We start from the raw sequence: 20,021 nt of genomic DNA, 5'->3' as shown, positions 1-20,021 counted from the left end.
AGTCTGTTGGGGGATTCTATTAGCAGCATAAATGTCCACCAACGCGCACACCGTGTAGTCAACTGTTCTGCGACTCAGTCGTACACATATTCGTGTATATTAGAATGCGCTTGAGTGCAAGTGACTGACTCACGATCGTAATGCTTGTTAATGAACTATACCGACAAACTGTAAGAGATGATTCCTCACATCAAAATAAGATAAAAAGTTCATGTGGACCTATGGCGAAAAGTGCATAATTTTAGAGCTAGGGCTGACCAAAATCGCGAAAAAGCTAAATTTCAATAGGTCCTATTTCGAATTCCAGAAACTGTGGATGATGGTTTTTATCAACGTAAAGAAAGCCACGCATACACATTCCAAAAGTGCATATTTTATCAATTGTCAATAGGTGTAGAGGGTATTCCGTACAGGGTTTAATTCTCAGATATGTTTTCATTAGAGTTTTCAGATATACCCTGCTTTCAAGAAGGGTTCAAAGTAGGCAGGTAAGCCTTGACTACAATGGGCATCCAATGCTTCGGAGGAAAGGCGGAAGTGTTAGGAACTGGCAGCTGCATGTTTTTTTTGTGTTCAGAATAACGTGTAATGATATGTATTTTGTCACGCCATATTTCACGTATTCTTCACTTATAAGTGTGAAAGAAAACATCACACCATGCGTTTTCTTGAGTACGAGAGACCGTGCTGCTGGCGATCATTAACACTTCCGACACCGCGCCAAAGAATTCCGTGTTCACTGCTATCAAGTATTATCGTTTGCCTACTTTGGACCAATCATGAAGTCAGAGCGTATCTCAAAATTCGGTTGATGGCATGTCTGGGAATTTCACTCTGCACGGAATACTCTGTACACCCAATGAACATTTTTGGATTGCGTATGCGTGACTTCCTTTACGCTGATAAGGACCACCATCCACAGTCTCTCGAATTCAAAATAGGGCCTCTTGAAATTTCTCTCTTTTGCAATTTTGGACAACCCTAGCTCTGAAACTATGCACTTTTCGCCATAGGTCCATATAAACTTTCTTATTTTGATGTGAGGGACAATCTCTTACAGTTTCTCGGTATAGTTCATTAACACCATATATATATATATATATATATATATATATATATATATATATATATATATATATATATATATATATATATATATAATGAATAGGTGAAAATGTATTGTGTTACGATGATTATGATTGTCTCTTTTAAAGAATATTTACAGTTTTGCATTTTGTGCTCTCCTCTTATTTGTTGCTATTTATGAGGTCAATATGTGACTGATTTTATTTTGCTTCCATTTGGTAGCTATATTACATGCTTTTTATGTTTTGAACCGATATATTGTGAATTAATTGGCAATAAAACTTCAGAAATTAGTCGTACATAGTTTTATTCAGAATTCTATATTGAAATAGTTCATGTTAGAAATTGTCAGTGAATTGAAGATTATTTATAATAATAAGTTTAGGCAGCAACATTTATTGTTAGGAAAATATTTTAGTCAAGGCATTTTGCTTTCCTGCAAGTGATAGTGTGTTTCAATTTATACATAATAAATTATAGTCAAAAGAAGCGAAACAGAAATTGTGGTGCAACTTTTGATCAATATTTCATGTCTGTTGATTTTCTAATCAATATTTCATGTCTGTTGTAGAGAGCAAGAGGGTCACAAAATGAGTTTGATTCCGATGGCTATGAAGAAATTGGAGGCAATACATTGAAACCTACAACTCGGCCAAAGGCCATAGATCTAGTTCAACCATCTGAGAGCCATAGAACATTGTGGTGCGAGATTCCGGAAGTCATAAGCAGTGGTATCCTAGGTAAAGATCTTGCTCTATTGATATTATTTATAATCTGTTAACACACTCACTTTTTTATATTTGGTCTAGGAATTAATTCGTGCGGTTGGTACGCACACATTGAAGCTGTAGTACAAACACAAAATACATAAATACCTTAAGAAAAATATTGTCCATCGCTAGCCACCACTTTCGCCCATCTGTCAGGCAATGTACGGATTCCGTGGCGAAAGAAGTCCTCATCCTTGGAAGCGATCCAGTCAGAGACCCATGTTTCGATATCTTCTGAAGAAGTAAACCGCTGTCCAATCAAATCGTTGTTCATGCAATCGAACAAGTAGTAGTCCGAAGGAGCAACGTCTGGTGAATACGGCGGGTGGGGTAAAACTTCCCATCCGACATTTTCTAAATAGGTTTTACCGGTTTTGCGACATATGGGCGAGCGTTATCATGTTGAACAATAAGTGTATCATGTCTGTTCTCCCATTCTGGTCGTGTTCTGGCCAGAGCTTGCTTCAAACGCATTAATTGTCGTCGATAACGTTCTCCATTCATAGTTTCACCCGGTTGCAGCAGCTCATAGTACACCACACCTTTCATATCCCACCATATGCACAGCATAACCTTTGCATAGTGAATATCTCGTTTTGGTTGTGATGGACATGGTTCACCTGGTTTCACCCAGGCCTTTTTTCGTTTAGGGTTCTCGTAATGGATCCACTTCTCATCACCCGTAATAATTCGATGCAGAAACCCCTTTCTGCTCTGTCGTTGAAGCAGCAATTCGCAAATGGTTTTTCGTCTTTCAACGTCTCTGTCTTTCAATTCATGTGGAACCCAATGTGACATCTTTTGAATCATTCCCATGGCTTTCAAGCGTTTGGAGACTGTTGTTTGATCAACGCCTAATGCTGCTGCAAGTTGTTCCTGCGTTTGACACGAATCCTGCTCGAGCAATGCTGTCAATTCTTCGTCTTGAAATTTTTTTGGCTGTCCAGCTCGCTCTTGGTCTGCCAAGCCGAAATCACCACTTCTAAACCGTGCAAACCACTTCTGACACGTTCGCTCAGCTAGAGCATGGTCACCATACACTTCCACCAAAATACGATGACTTTCAGTCGCACTTTTCTGCATGTTAAAGTAATGCAGCAGGACACCCCGCAAAAACACTTTATCAGGCACAAATTGCGCCATGTTCACTTAACTACAAACTGGTGTTGTTGCCGCTTTAATCCACTGCCCTATACTACGAACGATACGCGATGACAGGGGTTTGCAACACGTGTGGATACACGGAACTGTGGGACGCTCCGTTCGTTGCGCCATCTCTTGTCCACCCGCACGAATTAATTCCTAGACCAAATACATGAAACAATAAATGTAATTTTGGTTTCATTCGAAGTCTAGAGTATCTTTCAGTACCGAGAGTATATGAGACGTGCACCTACAACTTAACATGGGATCCGAACCACAAGAGCTCCCGCCGGGAATCGAACCCAGATCACTTAGCCACGAAGGAGCTGAACAAAGTAATTGTTAAAGATCAAATACTATGTTCGTTTCCTCTATTAAAACAAACTTAAAAATTTTAATAAAATATTTCCAATGCAACCGACTTGCAGTATATTGCACAATGCACTGCCATTTTGATAGTTTTCGTGAACAATAAATTAAAATAAATAAATAAGAGCTGCGGTATTATTTTACTTAAGCTCCTGTGTAGCCGAGTGACGAAGGTATTGACCTTCAGTACGTGTGGTTCTGATGGGAGCACAACGATATTACGATTCCAAATCAATTGACAAGTTACATGCGTATGTGAAAATGAAATATTCATTTTACGTGTATTATTTTTATTTTCTTAGATGTAAAAGGTTTAAGCTGCCAAAGGGGAAGGAGGTCGATTGCCCCTCTTTATGGACGGCATTGAGAATTATTCGTGTCAGTTATAAAGAAGCCACTAAAACGTTGGGGGGAAAAAAAAGAAAACTGTTCGTGTCTGTAAAAGAGAAGGGGGGGGGGGTGTTGTCCCTTAATAATACACATTTTTGGAAACAAAAATCTGTTAAAGGAAAATGTACTGTAGTATGAAGTTGCGTTTATTAAGAATTACGTTTAAATTATGGGACTGTACCGCTTTTCTTGTATTTTGTCTAAATAGTAAATTATTATGTATAACGTAATCTTCAAGTATTACGTTGTGTTGTGCTTTTTATATCAACTTCGATGAATAATAATAAAGTGTAGAATTATTTTTGTAATTCCTTGCACGTAAATTATACAAATTTCAATTTTATTCTGTCCTGTTATTATTATTCTTTCAATATTTAGTTTATTTATGGAGTTTTTAGTGTATTTTAAATTTTTTCGAATGTTGTAAAGCTAGGTAATCTAGGTCATGTGCATACACTTAGATAATTTCTCTTTTTAATCAAAGTAAATATTTTGTTTATCGAGCAGTAACGTGTATCGTAATGTATATAAACCTGTTTATTACTATAAATTTAAATGTTTCAGATACATTAAGCCAGTCACAAAGAAAATTACAAGAAGCCAAATTTGAAGTGATAACATCGGAAGCCTCTTACTTGAAATCATTACGGGTCCTTATTAAACATTTTGTACAGTGTCCAGAGTTTCAAGATCAACAAATTATTTCCAAGCATGATCGCCATGTATTATTCTCCAACATTGTACCAGGTAAGTCATAATATTGTATTGAAGTAATATAACTAGTAGAAAGATAGACACTAAACGAGTAATTATACTTCATTAGTTTTAGCGGATGTAGAATATCAAGTGCGTTATTTCTTCCCTCACTATCTTCTTTGCTACTCGGGTGTAGAAATTACGGATGGACAAAACTTGTTTTTATAAAAAATAAAAAGCGATTTGTATAAAATTCGAGAAACATTTGTTTTTCCTCCAAAACAGTGTTGGTTTTTGGTAATAAACCAAAATCGATGTGATAGACAACCGAACCGATTTTTGATAGAGAACTGGACTAGTTTTAAAGCCGAAACCGGTTTTTGCGTAGCACGGAGCCAATTAACCACATTATACGTAGTATTCTTGTATAAATTCTTACAAAAGCTAATACATTGCCATGTTTTTTTTTTTGTCTTTTTTCGTTTTCTTTTTTTGCTTTTTCTAAGTATGTTGAGATTTGTAGTGCAACAAACGTTTCTCTCTTCTATAGGAAAAAAAAAACTGCATTTCCTGCTTAGTAGCAGCTACAACAGGCTTCAGGGAAAGTAAATTAGGGAGGAGAAAATGTGTTTAGGATTAAAAAATAGGATTTACTATTGCAAAATATTCCATTTTGATAATTTCTTACCATATATTCCTTACCTGTCATAAGTGTTACCATATACAACGGAATCTCGAAGTAGGCATCCAAAAAAATTACCAGAAATAGAAAAAGCTTATAAATACAAATAAATAAATAATAGTATCTTTCCCAGTGTGGTGAAACATTTTACCAAAGTTTAATCTATAACTTGATTTGTAGATTTATGTATTTTAATATACTCTTGCTATCTTTTGTGATTTGCAGAACATTTTAATGTGAGATGATATTGAAATATAAATTGAGAAAGACAAACACTTTTCAGTGATTTTTATATGTGTTTCTAATGAATTTATTACCTCTCCTATTTCAGTTAAACAGTGTTCAGAGAAGTTCCTGTCTGATTTGGAGAAGTGTTGGCAAGACAATATTCTTCTCAGTGGGATGTGTGATATTGTATATAGGCACGCTAAGCGTAATTTCGCTGTTTACATCAAATATTGCTCAAATCAAGTCTATTTAGATAGAACTTTGAAGCGCTTAAGGTAAGAGAGCTCAATGAGCTGATTAATTCAAATTTCAGAAACTTATTTTTGTTTAATATTAATTTATCATCATCTTGTTCTTAGCGCCTAGAAATAGAAAAAGGTAATGGTGGAAGAAGCTAATTTTCTGTTTCGGTCCGTCAATATGGGCAGAAATACAGGTTCCACGCCTTGAATTTTGAGTGTAATAATGATAATAGTGGAGTGAGGAAAGGAGGAGGAAAAAGAGAACCCCGAGATACAATATGCACATGGTATTTGTCTACCACAAAGTCCACTTGGCGAAAGCTGGTATCAAACCAGGGATTCCACACGATAGAAGTCATAGATGATAATATAAACAAAAAAATCTTCATATATGCGCTGAGGAAATCAGTTTTAAATATCCACCCGGCGAAAAAGAACCATTAACGTTCGATTAGACGTCACCATGTGACGTCATAGGCTGTCAGTAATCGGCAGTTTGTCTTTGTGTTGGTAGTAGATGAGATACAAAATTAACCCTACTATTTTTTTTTTTTCTGTTATTATGACCATTAGTAAGTTAAACAAAAGCAACTATGTATCCTTTTTAGTTTCGTAGACTACTGTATCAAAGATAGAACATTAATTTTCCTGCTTGTCACACCATGACTTCATCCCGTGCCAGTCGATGATTAAATTCAGAGCTTTCACATAGGTATGACTAAATTCTTAAATAGGTAATAGTAAATTGATATATTATTAGGAATGTATAACAGTCTCTTCCCCATTAGGGTTGGGAGGAAAGTTTTCTTTTTCTGCAAATAGAGTAAAATGTTTAGGAATAATCGGAACTTCATAATCAGTTGAGCAAGATAATTAATGTGATGAACCCGTGACTTTAATTATATAAGCATTCTTTGGTCTTCTAGACAGTTTTACAGTAAATTGTGCTGTGGTTTAAGTAGTAAAACAAAATATTGTAAATAGTTGCATAAAAATATAAATTTTCGCTCTGACAAGAAACTTAAATGTCTTCATTTTGTATTCCATTTCAAAGCTAATTCAGTTCTGAGACCGGTTCAGGGTAATTGTTGCGAATGTTTTGTTTTTCATTTACATGTTGTCAAGTAAATATTATTGGTATAAATGCTTTCTTGTGTCAAGCTCAATAAAATCACTTGATGCTATTCTAGGGAGCAGAATTTGCAGTTTGCATCTGTTTTAAATACTCTGGAAGGTAGTTCTGTGTGTCAGTCACTCTCTCTTCATTCGTTTCTGATGTTGCCAATGCAGAGGATAACCAGAATGCCACTGCTTGTTGATGCCATTTTCCGACGAATCTCTAGTGATAATGCTGAATATGAAGTTTGTAAGTTGGCTTTGGCCACTCTTAATAAGGTAAGAGTTCAATATTAATGTATTTTAAGGATTTTAATTAATTTTTTTTTTTTTTTGGGGGGGGAGACTTTCTTGTAATATTAGTAACATCAAACATTGCGATATGTAAGTTAGAAAGTTCATAGCCAGAATGGTTAGATTTACGTTGTATGAAAACTGAAATTTAGTATAAGTAATGCCTCAGATTTTTATATTACAAATAGCCTAGCTTAGTTTTTATCTTTCACATTTACTTTTCTGAAAAACTTCTAAAACATTGTAGGGGATTTAAAGTAGGGTGCATTTTTTAAAATAGTAAAATACGATCAGGAAGTAGTATTAAACTTTATTGTAGCCTAATTGTGTTAAACTGTGGTATTAAAAAGTGAGAGTGGATAAATTCTTGATATATTTTCCCAGTTGACGTGTAATCTGTGAATTCCTAGAAAAACTTTATCCTCCAGTCAATTCTAGTGCGTGGAAATAACCAAATTAAAATGTCAAAGATAGCATGTAAGCATTCACAGATTTATATTTAAAATAGTTACCTGTGAGTGCGTTCAGTTGGAAGCGATATTTCGTTATTTTCGTTTTTGGTAGTTTATCCAGGCAAATTTATCGTCCGAATTTTCTTTATAGCAGCTAATGTTGAAAACTAAAATATAAAACATTGAACTCTAAATCATTAGATGGCTGCAATCTTTAATTTCCAATAATAATAATAATAATAATAAAATTACTTAGTTTTTGTCTTTTGAGTATTCTTGTTAGTCAGAGCTTACTATTTTTTGACATTCCCATCAAAATTAAATTTAATTTAGTGTCTTTTAAATTTGCATTATAGTTTTAGAAGTAAAGAAGGTAAAGAATGAAACGATAGGGAACCAGTATGTCTTTCGAGACTTCTGACGGAATCTTAGCGTTGTTTTATTCGTAGATTTTGTTGCTACAGCTTCCTGGTTCAATTGAAATTATTGCTTACGCGATCATTTGAATGTAATCAAACCTAAAAAGAAAAGAATTCTTACCACAGTTTATCGTTTGTTATATACCGTGTTTACTCGCATAATAGTCGCACCTTAAGTTTGAAATAAAAACATTCGCCATAAAAGTTTCCCCGCATAAAAGTCGCACGAGTCCGAGCAAAAGAATTTTTCATGTTTACAGATACGTAACATCGTGACTTACCTGTCAACAGAGATCAGGCACTTACTTCCACCCTCCATTCTGTGCAATCCTCTCCAAGTGTGACTCATCCCAGTATAGCACCTGTTTACAACCACCTCGTCTGTTCTGGCATTCCTTCGTATTGCCTCGAGGGTTTCAAACATCTGGTTGTGATTCCAAAAATCACTTCCTGACTTGCAGACATCCTCTGGCGCCAAAGCGATACAAGCCACCTTCGTTGTTACGCGACTTTCACTTTCAGGTCATTGACGTTCATCATTACGGTAGTTGGAAGAGAGCATAGCCTGGGCATTACGTATTCGAGTGCTACTTACGGAAGCAGAGGCTATATATTTTTTTATGTTGACACATTGCTATATGTATCAAAATTCAAAATTGTTTTGATCGTAGTGGTAATTGAATGGCATCTTCCCTCGCGTAATATTCGCAGTTGGATTTTTACATTAAAAATTGTCATAAAAGGTGCGACTATTACGGTATTTGCTTTTTAAATATTTTGACTGGAAATAGTCAGCCTTTATCACGAACAGTGGATGTTATTTTAACTTTGAGGAACGAGTGAGTCTTCCTTTTGTAAAATCCCATTTAAATTTGACCAGATAAAGATGATTTGTCGTCAATATTTAGGTGTTTTAGTTTGTAAATCTCAATTTTAAATTATTAATATCCATGTTATTACGTCATTAAATAACTTTAAATGTATTGACGTAACGTGTTGTTTTTTGTAGATCGTGCAGGACTGCAACGAGGAAGCTCGTAAGATGGAGAGAATGGAGGAGATGCTGATCTTAAGCCAGCAGCTGGATTTCGGTGAAGGCAAATCTATTCCCGTGATCTCGGGTACTCGGTGGCTAGTCAAAAGTGGAGAACTAATACAACTGGTGTACAAAGAAGAAGCCAAACTTACTTTTGGAAAGAAATTCACCAAACAAACTCTTCATCTCTTTCTTTTTACAGATCTGCTTCTCATTACAAAGAAGAAAAGGTGAATATTCAGAATTGTAATAGTAGTAAGAGTTTGTTTATATTACTACAAATTAATCGTTATTATAATAGAAGAACGTCTCAATTTGTGTATAACGTTCCTAATAGTTATGTCGCTCTAATAGATGACGCTAGCGTGCAGGCAGTTTGCAGATTTAATTGCTGCTTGATTTACAACTGCTTTGTTCCAATTTAATTATTCAAAATAAGATTATTTTAACACACTTTATTTTTCACACTTAATCTAAACACTAAACCTAATTTTCCTTGTCTCTTGAAGTCTGAAAAATTAGTTATTTTCAGTTTTGAATTATCAAGCAAGAGTTCGTTGTGTTTGACAGAATTGTAAGGAAATTGAATCCTTTTATATAATTGTCTCCTTCTAGTGAGGAAAACTACTCGGTTGTGGACTACTGCCCACGGAATATGGTTCAGTTGGCGAGTGCTGATAGCATTGAGCAACTTCCAATCAAATACTCTGGTGAGGGGGTGAAGAATATGATGCTCCTTACAATGTTACAAAACAGGGAGAATAAGACTGTAGAGATGGTGAGTAACCTTTTATGTATCCTTACTGTATTTAAATGTAAGCTGCTGCTATTATTATTATTATTTCTGTTGGCAGGTCCTGGGACTAAGCTTCATCTTTTAACTCCCAATACTTTCTTACGTTTTTAAAATCATCGATCAGTGTGTTCTTCCTATTCCTTGCTTTCCCTCCATCTTTCGTTCTATGGCGGTATGAAGAAGACAATTTCTTCGCAAGATGTGTCCAATCCAATTGGCCTTCCTACGAAGGATGCTGACTAAAAGCATCCTCTTCTCTCTTATCCGTTTGAAAATATCATTTGTTACTCTCTGTCCATTTTATCGTCTCCGTCTTCTTCCAACACCACATTTCGAAGCGCTCTAAATATTTCTTTAACTTTGTAATGTCCAACTCTCTGAACCATACAGTCCAGTACTCCATATATTGCTCTTGACCAATTCCTTTCTTAGTCCATTATTAAGGCTGCTAGTTAAGAGTGATCTTTTCTTGTTGAATGCTTCTTTGGTTATGACAGTTGTAATAAACTTATATGTGCATTATTTTTGGTGTGCCCGCCTCAGACAATTTAATCATTTCATTTTAAATGCTGCTACTTTTCCACGCATAGTGTAAGTAATCGTTGTACGTTTTCGCAACGGATATATCAGCAGCGGAGCAGATGATAGCAGTCGACGGCCTTAGAGGTCGCCAGCAGCCAATCACAATTCTACCTGTGCTTACGTCACTCTGGTAGGTGGGACTCACGTGAGCAGCAGGGACAAATAGGAAGCTGCATGACGTAGCCGGCATTGGGCGCGGGGACTCCGATTCTGGACCAGCACTACATATGCTGCTCAACAAAATTCATAGAAAAATGTAAAGTTGTGCATATCCATTTGTATTTTTATACTCAGAATACATCCACATTTTCTGTTGCTAGAATTTTATGTCACTTGTAGAGATGTAAGTATAGTGTTCAATATCAAATATAATCACCATTTTATGCGTACCATTGGCATTATTCTGACCCGGAAATTGTCACCTCATGCTCGTCCATTGTATTCCCGGTGAGATATATTGATATAAACGAATTATTATTTTTTTTTTCAGTTCAAATGAGGGGGCGCGGTGGCTCAGTGGTAGAGCGTTCACCTGTGGTGCTCGCAGTCCCGAGTTCGATCCCAGCCCCCGCCAAGTGAACTTTGTGGCGGACAAACACCGTGCTCGTGAGTTTTCTCGGAGCTCTTCCGTTTCCTCCCACTTTCTTCATTCCGCCATTTAACTCATCTCGCATCACCGTCTCCTTTAGCCTAACCGGCATGATCGTGGGACGTAAAAGTTAGATTTCTTTTATTTTCAGTTCAAATGATGAAGTTTTATTCTATTCATAAGTTTAAGGTTGTTGTTTGAATTTTTGCCTATGTGTGGTTAGCGGTGAAAGAAGCTATTACTCTAGTGATGACTTGTTTCGTTGTTAATACTCGGGCGAAATATTCGATCAATGACTACCTAATGTAATGCTTACTCTACTTGTATCTCCATCGTATGGGGTAAACATCACACAGTTCTTGACCTAGTCTCTTTGGTGTAGTAAGATTCTCTCGTCAAAATACTTCCCAGATGCGTGAAATGATCGACCTCTTCAATCTGTTTTAACTACTCGCTGAGCAAAACAGTATGTTTATTGTAAAAATCAATAACGTGTAACAGTTTCGCCAATTATCCACTTGGCTTCATTAGACACTATCCACAGACCTCTTAAAGTTTTCTTTGTTGTACTCACATCCGTAAGGGCACGCTTCCACGGGATATTCTCATGACTTCCGATTTTTCAATGTTGATTTCCATTGTACATCGTAACCTAGTAACATAAAATTATCATCTATTTAATCTGAAATGTTGGGAGACTTCCTGGTAGTGATTTTTTTCCCGGACATAATTGAGTTTTCTTTTAAACCCCTTAGGATCTATCTGTTCGTAAAATATAATAAATGTAAGGCTGATGAGAGAGAACCCAAAATCATTATTAACTGTTCATGTTTAATTGTAATCTTATCAAAAGATGAGGCATATATCAATCCTGCGGTACTTCCGTAACAATTTTTATCAAGGTAGTTGGTGAGTACTTCAAATTATATGCCCGTAGCCAAATTCCCTCTATAAAAATTGTTGCGTGAGTAACTTCGGATTCTGAAACATGGATTTTTAGATAGGGTGCATACTAGTTCCTAAGTGAAGTCTGGAACCGACTTCAGTAGGTCCCACAGTTTTGGAGGTATGGAACCTTGAAGTTTATTTTTTCATGTTTTCGGCAGCCTGTAACTTCGAATGGAAGCATTTCTGTACCCAGGTTGGTCTATACATTATCTTATTTTGATGTCAGGAATCACCTCCCAAACGCTGTCGGTATTGTTTTGAAACACCCTGTATATTACGTATACCTAACTACTTGTGGCTGACTCAGACTTGGATAACCAATTTTGATTATGATTTGTAAACTATGAGGTAAATTTGAAGTCAGATTTTAGTTTTTCATGTACTATTTCTTCGTTCATTGAGTTTAAAGAGGAGGGAAAAAAGGCGAGTATTTTCTGTGTTCTGTAAAATATTTTAGTAGTTAGTGTTTCAACACGTAACATCTGATTATGCCGAAGTGAAAGAGAATCTGTTAAAAGGCACAGGTGTTATATGTATCATATTTATCTCATTCTGGAGATTTTTGGTTCGAGTGGTGTTGATTGTGCGAACTTGACCTTTTGTTACGTCAGCCAGTTTCAAAAAGCTATGCCCGTTTCCTTCATTTCTTAAGGTTTGGAAGGACACAAGCTCAAAAAATAAAATGCTCTTGAATAAATAAATAAATAAATAAATAATAATAATAATAATAATAATAATAATAATAATAATAATAATAAAAAGAAAAATCTGATAAATGGGTAGCAGTACTTCATGTAGTAATAGTAAATACGTCATGTGGTTGAGGTGTCAGTTGCAGTTATATTTGACTCAAAGAACTGAATTGACACATTACTCAGAAAATCTTACCTTTTGAGTGCATGTTACTTCTGAAATCTCCATAAGTCTCAACAAATTCTCGTCTCTCTTAAGTAGTTTTCAAACTCCTCCTATAAACTTACATCACATCCTATGACAGTTAAATGTAATCTTCTTTTTATCGGTACTACTCAGATGACAAATTCAACTAGTGGTAGTCGCTAACGCCCTCGTCTTTGGTTTCAAAGCCACTAGTATTTTCAGAGCCACTCAGAAAGACAAAATGACTTGTTGAAACGTACGGAGACTTCGAAAGTAAGACGCATTTAGAGGTAAGAAGTTGTTGTAAATATCGTTGCGGATGAACCAACCTGCTTTTCTTTTTGTTGTAGCTCCTGTCATGTGCATTGGAATCGGACAGACACCGTTGGTTAGCCGCTGTTACTCCCCCCGTGTCCGATAACCCCGACGAACGAGTGTATGAGGAATGGGATTGTCCCCAGGTGCAAGCTATTCACTCGTACACTGCCCAACAGCCAGACGAGCTTTCACTCAATGTCTCGGACGTTGTGAATGTGCTTAGAAAGCTTTCTGACGGTGAGTATGAGAGTTAATGAGTGCACTCCTTTAAGTTTCTCTCTTTTTATTGTATCATTTCTGTGTAAAATGTGTTTTGTATTGTAAAATGTCTTGTATTTTTGTGCTGTACTTGGCTAGCATATTTTTTTTCTCTTTAAACGTGTTATAACTCTTATAAGTTACCACTTTATGTTCGATATGTTAGAAAAGTGTTGTTGTAACGTAAGAAAATCATTATCTGCCCAATATGCTCTCCGTTGAGTTTCACGGATGCTTGTAGATGGAATGTTATATTATCAAGCCCACGGGAAATAATCTGTACCAATTGCTTCGCATACGTCCTTGATTCTTATGCAAAGATGGGCCATATAAGATTTGTCCTATAAATAACCGGACCGGCTTTAGAGCGTTGTGGGAGGGAAAACTTGCGATGGGAGAATATTGTGTGTGTGTGGGGGGGGCTTAGCAACACATCGCAACCGGCCACAAGTGGGAACGAGTGGATCGTGAATCTAGTGACCTCTGTGCAAGTGACGTGTCACAAGAAAGAAAGAAAGAAAGAAAGAAAAAAAAAGAAAGAAACTGCAGCATTACACCATCAAGTTTGTATGCAATTCGGAAAATTTGGGACGGAGACATTTGACATATTGCAGACTGTTATGTTAATCTAATAATCAGTGCAAGGGTATTTATCTTAAATAACTTTCCAAATCTTACTAGTGTTCTACAATGCACGTGTAAACAACTACCTGACTGCATCAACCTTTTACTCCATCTATATATATATCTCTGGGTACATTTACATACTCTGTTACAAACATCAAGGTTCAGAGATACTACACTTTAACAACTTCACAATGCACTCAGCCTCTATTGGCTCATATCCACTTTACTAACAACTTCAGCCACTTATGGCTCCATTCCAACATCAATACAAATAGACACTGTTTGAATTACATAGTTACGCTCTTCATTTGTTCTTACAAATTTCTGACACCTTGTCCGATTATTTACTAGCAATACCTTGCCCGACTAATTGACCTACCCAACACAGACAATCTTTCGAAACGAGTGCCTATAAAGAACAGAAGGTTTTACGTGGTTTAAGGCCTTCAAAGAGGAGAGAGAGGACGTGGAGAATGAAAAACCGAAGGGTTGACCGTCCATGATCAAAACGGACGAAAATTTGGGCAACTTTTGAACAGTGCTTGACATGAATGTGGGGACGAGCTAGTTTCCCGAAAAGCAAGTTGACAAAATTGTGATGAATAAATTGGGCATGGGAAAAGTGTGTGTGCAAAGTTAATGCCGGAAGTTCTGACCGACGGCAAGACAGACGCACACACTAGTGGCAATGTGTTTGGAATTGTTAGAATGTGTGTGGAAGCAGAGCCAAACTTTATGCAGCATGTGACCACAGGAGACGAATCGTGAGTCTCTGAATTTGATCCGGAGACAAAACGCCAATGTTCCGAATGGAACTTATCATAATCACCCCGTCTGAAGAAGGTTCGGATGAGGAAGTTCAAGATCAAAACAATGCTGTTGCGCTATTCGAAAAGGGTCGTTCACAAAGAGTTTGAACCCCCTTGAACGAAAATGAATGCAGCTTTTTTACATCGAAGTACTCGCAAGACCTCGAAATCTCATCTTTCGCGAGATCTCTGACAACTGGATCCTCTACTATGAGAATGCGTCGAAGCACACTCTATTGACAAGAGGGAGTTTCTGACCGACAACAAAATGCCAGCCTATCTCCCCGCGATTTTGTCTTTCCGCTTTGAAAAGAGACCTGAAAGGACACATATAGAAGCTATTCAAAAGGCCGTGACGAGAAACCTCCGCAACTGAGGTCCATTGTGAAGGCAGACCGACAATGGAAACACCGTTAAGAGTGCCTTGTGGTTGCACCAAAGGCTTATTTAGAAGATTATATGTGTTTGCTTATATCTTCCAAGACATTGAGTTTATTAATATCAATCTGGTTAGTTCCAAATCCTGTATCGTGACGATAGTGTAGAGATAATGTTGGTTATTCAGGATCGTATCGACTGAACTCATTGGCAGCATCTCGATATGAACTAACCTTCACGCCCACACAGCAGTATTTCTACACATTCATCCAGCGACAGCATCATTCACTACAGCAAAACTTTTAATTTTTGGATCAAAAGATTAATTTTATTTCAATCAAAAATTTTCTTGTAGGCCTTATATCTGGAGAACTACATATAACGTAGCCAAACCCAAACTATCAGTTAACTCAGTATGATGTGCTTATTCCGAAGAAAGAAAGAAAGAAAAAAGGCCGTTCAAAAATGTTGTGGTCCCTAATCCAAAAATTAATTATTGGCCCAAGATTGCAGTCTTTTGATACATTTTTGGATCATTCCTAAAATTCTTAGCCAAAATCGCATTTTTTTCCCCTTTTAATTCCTAAAATTCTTTGCCGTTATGCTGTGAGACTTTGCGGATATCCTGGATTATTAAACACCTAAGTTTCCTTTCTTTCGGTATATATATATATTCATTAATCCCATTTTATCTCCCGAGAAGGTTTATGTTGTATATAAGAGAATGTAATAATTGTATTTTGTATTTTTTAGGTTGGTATCAAGGGGAAAGAATTCGAGACGGAGAAAAAGGTTGGTTCCCAGGGAACTTCTGTGTGGAAATCGCGTCTGCCCATATTCGCGCCAAGAACTTACGTCAACGCTACCGGTTACTAGCGCTATCAGGGAATTATATCGAAAAACAAAGGAAGGAAAAGGACAGGAAGACCAGAGAGAAAGTCGTCTGATATTCATGTGGTTTCTATTCAGAGATTAAGTTTGTTGCCATAAGAACATGTATACAACTTGTATTTTTTTTTTATTCCTATGCATGATAAATGATTTGTACACGAAACACACTTGTTGATAGATTATATGTATATGGTAATGTAAATTTCTATGTTGAGCGTTTCGATTAGCAATAATTGAGGTGCTGAGTGGCAAGGACTCGAAATAGTTTGAAAAAAAAAAAAAAAATCTTAATTAGAAAATGTCAAAATTCTGAATGCGCATTTAAGTATCGTGATGAAAAGTCGATAATTAAACTACCACAAATTTAACATAATGTGAGCATTATAACTCCTGTAATAAGTCATGCGAAATCACCAGAAAAAGTGCGAACTTACCCCATACATAGTAATTTATCATAGTTATGGAAAACCATATTTAGATCGTTGCCTTTATTGTGAAGATATTGACAAACATAGATGGATATATATATCTATATTCCTTTTGTTGACGACAAAATGTTGATCTTGACACATCCTTGCGCTAAGCACTTCAATTGTGAGTCATTGTTTATATGTACAAGAAATAAATATTTTAATACTCGCTCTCTGTTGCGACAGATGTATTTAGCAGTTCTTGAAAAAGCGCACGCCATTTGTTGCTCGTGTAAATGTTGTTTTTAAACAAAGATAGTCTAATATATTAACGGCGATTTGATATTTTTGTATTGTTGTGTTTTATGAGTGTTTATTTCTTTGCTTGTCTTCCATTGACTACTTGACAAGTTTTCACTAAACCTGGCAACATCGAATTCTTTTACAGGAAATAAACTGCTGATCATTTTATTGTGTTGTGAAAATAGTTTGCATGCTTTCCAACGTTTTTGCAGCTTTTGCTCATCTTATTTGTGAAACAATCTCATTATTTGCTATCAGTGCAGTACGTATAGTGTAACTGCGACTTCAAGAAATTGTACAACAAACGTGAAAGTTTGCAAAATGGAAGAATTACAAGGTATTCTGTTGCGTAAGCTGAATTTCAAATAATTACATTTATAAGGATTGCAAAAGATTTTTTTATTGCATGTTTTTTTTCTTTCTTTTCTTTTTCAAATTGCATTATTTGTGAACTTTTAAGTGCACTTAATGAAATTTAGGCGTTTTTTTTTTTTTTTTTTTTTTTTTTTTTTTCAAATAATACAAATGTGATTAGTTTGTGACTGCATCCAAGTCAAGAATTGGTGCTTCATGTACGAATTTAGGAATACTGAAGAACACATGGGACTTGAATTTGTGTATTATTTGATTTGAATTTGTAACTTTTTTTTTTATTTCTATCTTTTACTAAGTTGTGAAGCATTTTATACAAAGGTGATTTCGCTGGGATTGTATCAGGAGAAAGTGAAATATCATACGAGGGCTATCCAGAAATTAACAGAATGAACAAACCAAATTGCATTATATGCGTTTGAAAGGTACACTCTTTAACTATTTTTCAAATTAATCGCCATGCAAATTAAGGCACTTACTATACCCTGGCACAGGTTTTTCAATACTGTCGCGGTAGAAATATACCGCCTGCGATTTCAACCACTGGCTTACACCGGCATGCAGTTCGACGTCAGTATCGAAGGGAAGAGGTGGTAGTCGCTCGACACCAAATCCTGGCTGTATGGTGGGTGATCGAACACCTCCCATCCAATACAATCCTCAGGCGAAGTTGTCCCCGGGGCTGGCTTTTTTTTTTTTTTTGTGCCAACATGAACCTAATCACAGAACGCATCTCACAAAAGACGGGATTTTCTATTGCAGCACGCATTGTAACACGTCACAGAAAGCACAGTAAGAGCATTACAGTCCTCATTCTACCACCACAGCTGGATGCATACTGAGTGGCAACGTTCTGACACCAAGATGGCGATTCTAGCCCGCCCATTGCCGTGATAGGCCAAAACATCTGGGACTTTTTCGACAGGCATAACTTGAGCAAGATGTAAAGACTGTCAAATATCTTACAGCAAACATAGTATTAAAGATATTGTCGAAGCAGCAAGTTCGGCCTCGTCTGAGCCAAATGGAATACAGTCATTTGAATTCAATTGTTTTAACTCAAAGTTGTATGCAGCCAATTTTTTTTTCTTTCTTGCATCAGCTATCAAAAGGGAATTTAGCGATAGACTTGTTGTAACACGAATCTTCGTTAATGCTGCTAAAATTACTCGAATAAAAGTTATTGAAACAATTGTTTTCTTTCGGATAACTCGTGATTCGAATATTTGTTCGAACATTTATTATTCGAAGATTGTATTATTTCAATACGAAAATTATTTGAATATTAACAGCATTAAGATTGCCAACTCTCATAGAAGATTGCAAAGTCTGAAAAGCTGTCGTATTATCACTTCTCAAGGTAATAAATTCTCTTCTGGCTGCACAACTAAATGCGTAACCAGTTATTACAGAGAGAAAATCTGATAAGATTGATCGACACATGTAGTTTTTACATTGATGGTGGCCGTTTTGACTTTGTTTCTTAGTCGATAAGAGACTGGTGTTTCACTCTTCCAGATTCTCCTGAGTATAATAGTGTGGGAGTTCGATAAAAAAAAAAAAGTGCAACTGGAGCTGGATTTGGTGTTTCTAAAAAGAAGTAAAAAAAAAAAAAGTTTCCCCAATTTCTAATGTGAGTATACGGTATAAAAATACATTGTGCACAGTGTCCCAGCTGTCCTAATGTAATAGTTATATTTTTTTAATGAATTTACGTACAATATACAACAGGAGAAACAGGATAGTTCGTATAGAATTGGGTGTGCTGATATTTTAGCGCGGAGTATAAAAATATTTCGTACTGGTGGCAAACTTATTGCAGTATAATTAGCCCAATGTGTTACTGTAATAAAATAGTTTATTCTACGTTTATGTACAGTAATTAATAGTGTTCCCGGATTAAAATCTAAAAGTTTGATAAAATTTAATCTCGAACAACATTTTACATCCTTGAAAAGATGTTGAACTTGGCTAGTCTGTTTGGAACTGTTCGAATTGACAGTGAAAATTTGAAAATGTAAGTCAACAAATAACACAGCTCTCTCATATTTAAATAACTGATACTTCAAGTAGGGTTGTCATCTTTTGGTAATCCTAAAGCAGGATCCATTTGTCAAACAGATGCAAATCTCCTGGTGGTCATACCCAGATTGGTAATACAAAAATTGCAATGAAAATTAAAAACACAGAAACAGAAAGCTCGTAGCGTTAGCTTCTTTCAGGTTAGTTCCACAAAAGTTACTGACCATTGAACCGGTAAAAAAAAAAAAAAAAAAAAAAAAAAAAAAAAATCATTTGCGGGTGGTAAAAAAAAAAAAAAAAAAAAAGTCTATAGAACCATATTGACACCTCAGTGGTCGTGCGTCAACATTTACAAATATCACTTGCATATGCTGCAAGTGTTTTCAGTAATTAGGTGGTGTCCTATTTAATGCATGCCTTTTAGTCATAATTCAGGACTCGGAAAATTCTCTTAAAATTTGGGATGTCACGTCTAATTCGAGACACGTAGCAGCCCTAATTTTAAGTATAATGCTAAAAGACTAACCTAATATTCATTAAAAGTTTTCCAACTCCGATCTAAGTGATAAAGAAAATGTTGCAGAAGAAAAATGAACCAATTTGGGACAAATAATTATATGCGACGTTACCGTTTTTTTATTCCTGGGACACTACACACAATTGCTTGTCATTGAAAATCGAAATTTTTCCCATCCCTTACTGTAGGATGTAACTTCGTTTGATTTATAAGGAAACATTTTAGACCAAAAAAGTACTAGCCAAGGTCAACAGAGATATTACCACGTACAATACCTAATTTTTTCTTATGACAATAATGCTGTATGTGTATTGTTTTGGATGGTAAATCTGCGTAAAAGAAGCTTCAAATAACTACACCTCCTCGTAAGGCATTCCCAGTTACAATGTGCTTTGTACA

At 36.0% G+C, this 20,021-nt stretch overlaps 1 protein-coding gene across 1 annotated transcript in view; it reads left to right on the top strand.

Moving 5' to 3' along the window:
- Positions 1 to 17,214, top strand: part of Exn (Ephexin) — a 115,321-nt gene extending 98,107 nt beyond the window's left edge. Inside the window, exons 10-17 of the mRNA XM_081741262.1 lie at positions 1,658 to 1,826; positions 4,323 to 4,505; positions 5,468 to 5,639; positions 6,797 to 7,001; positions 8,897 to 9,153; positions 9,539 to 9,701; positions 13,068 to 13,272; positions 15,861 to 17,214. Of these exons, the coding sequence (XP_081597388.1) occupies positions 1,658 to 1,826; positions 4,323 to 4,505; positions 5,468 to 5,639; positions 6,797 to 7,001; positions 8,897 to 9,153; positions 9,539 to 9,701; positions 13,068 to 13,272; positions 15,861 to 16,054 (1,548 nt within the window). The 3' untranslated portion in view covers positions 16,055 to 17,214. The remainder of the gene's footprint in view (positions 1 to 1,657; positions 1,827 to 4,322; positions 4,506 to 5,467; positions 5,640 to 6,796; positions 7,002 to 8,896; positions 9,154 to 9,538; positions 9,702 to 13,067; positions 13,273 to 15,860) is intronic.
- Positions 17,215 to 20,021: the final 2,807 nt, after the last annotated feature.

The sequence above is a fragment of the Thermobia domestica genome, chromosome 15 (genome assembly GCF_964235325.1).
Source record: "Thermobia domestica chromosome 15, izTheDome1.hap1.1, whole genome shotgun sequence".
Classification (NCBI taxonomy): Eukaryota; Metazoa; Arthropoda; class Insecta; order Zygentoma; family Lepismatidae; genus Thermobia; species Thermobia domestica.
Note: the sequence above shows the minus strand (reverse complement) of the source record. Positions and strands in the feature narration are given on the sequence as shown.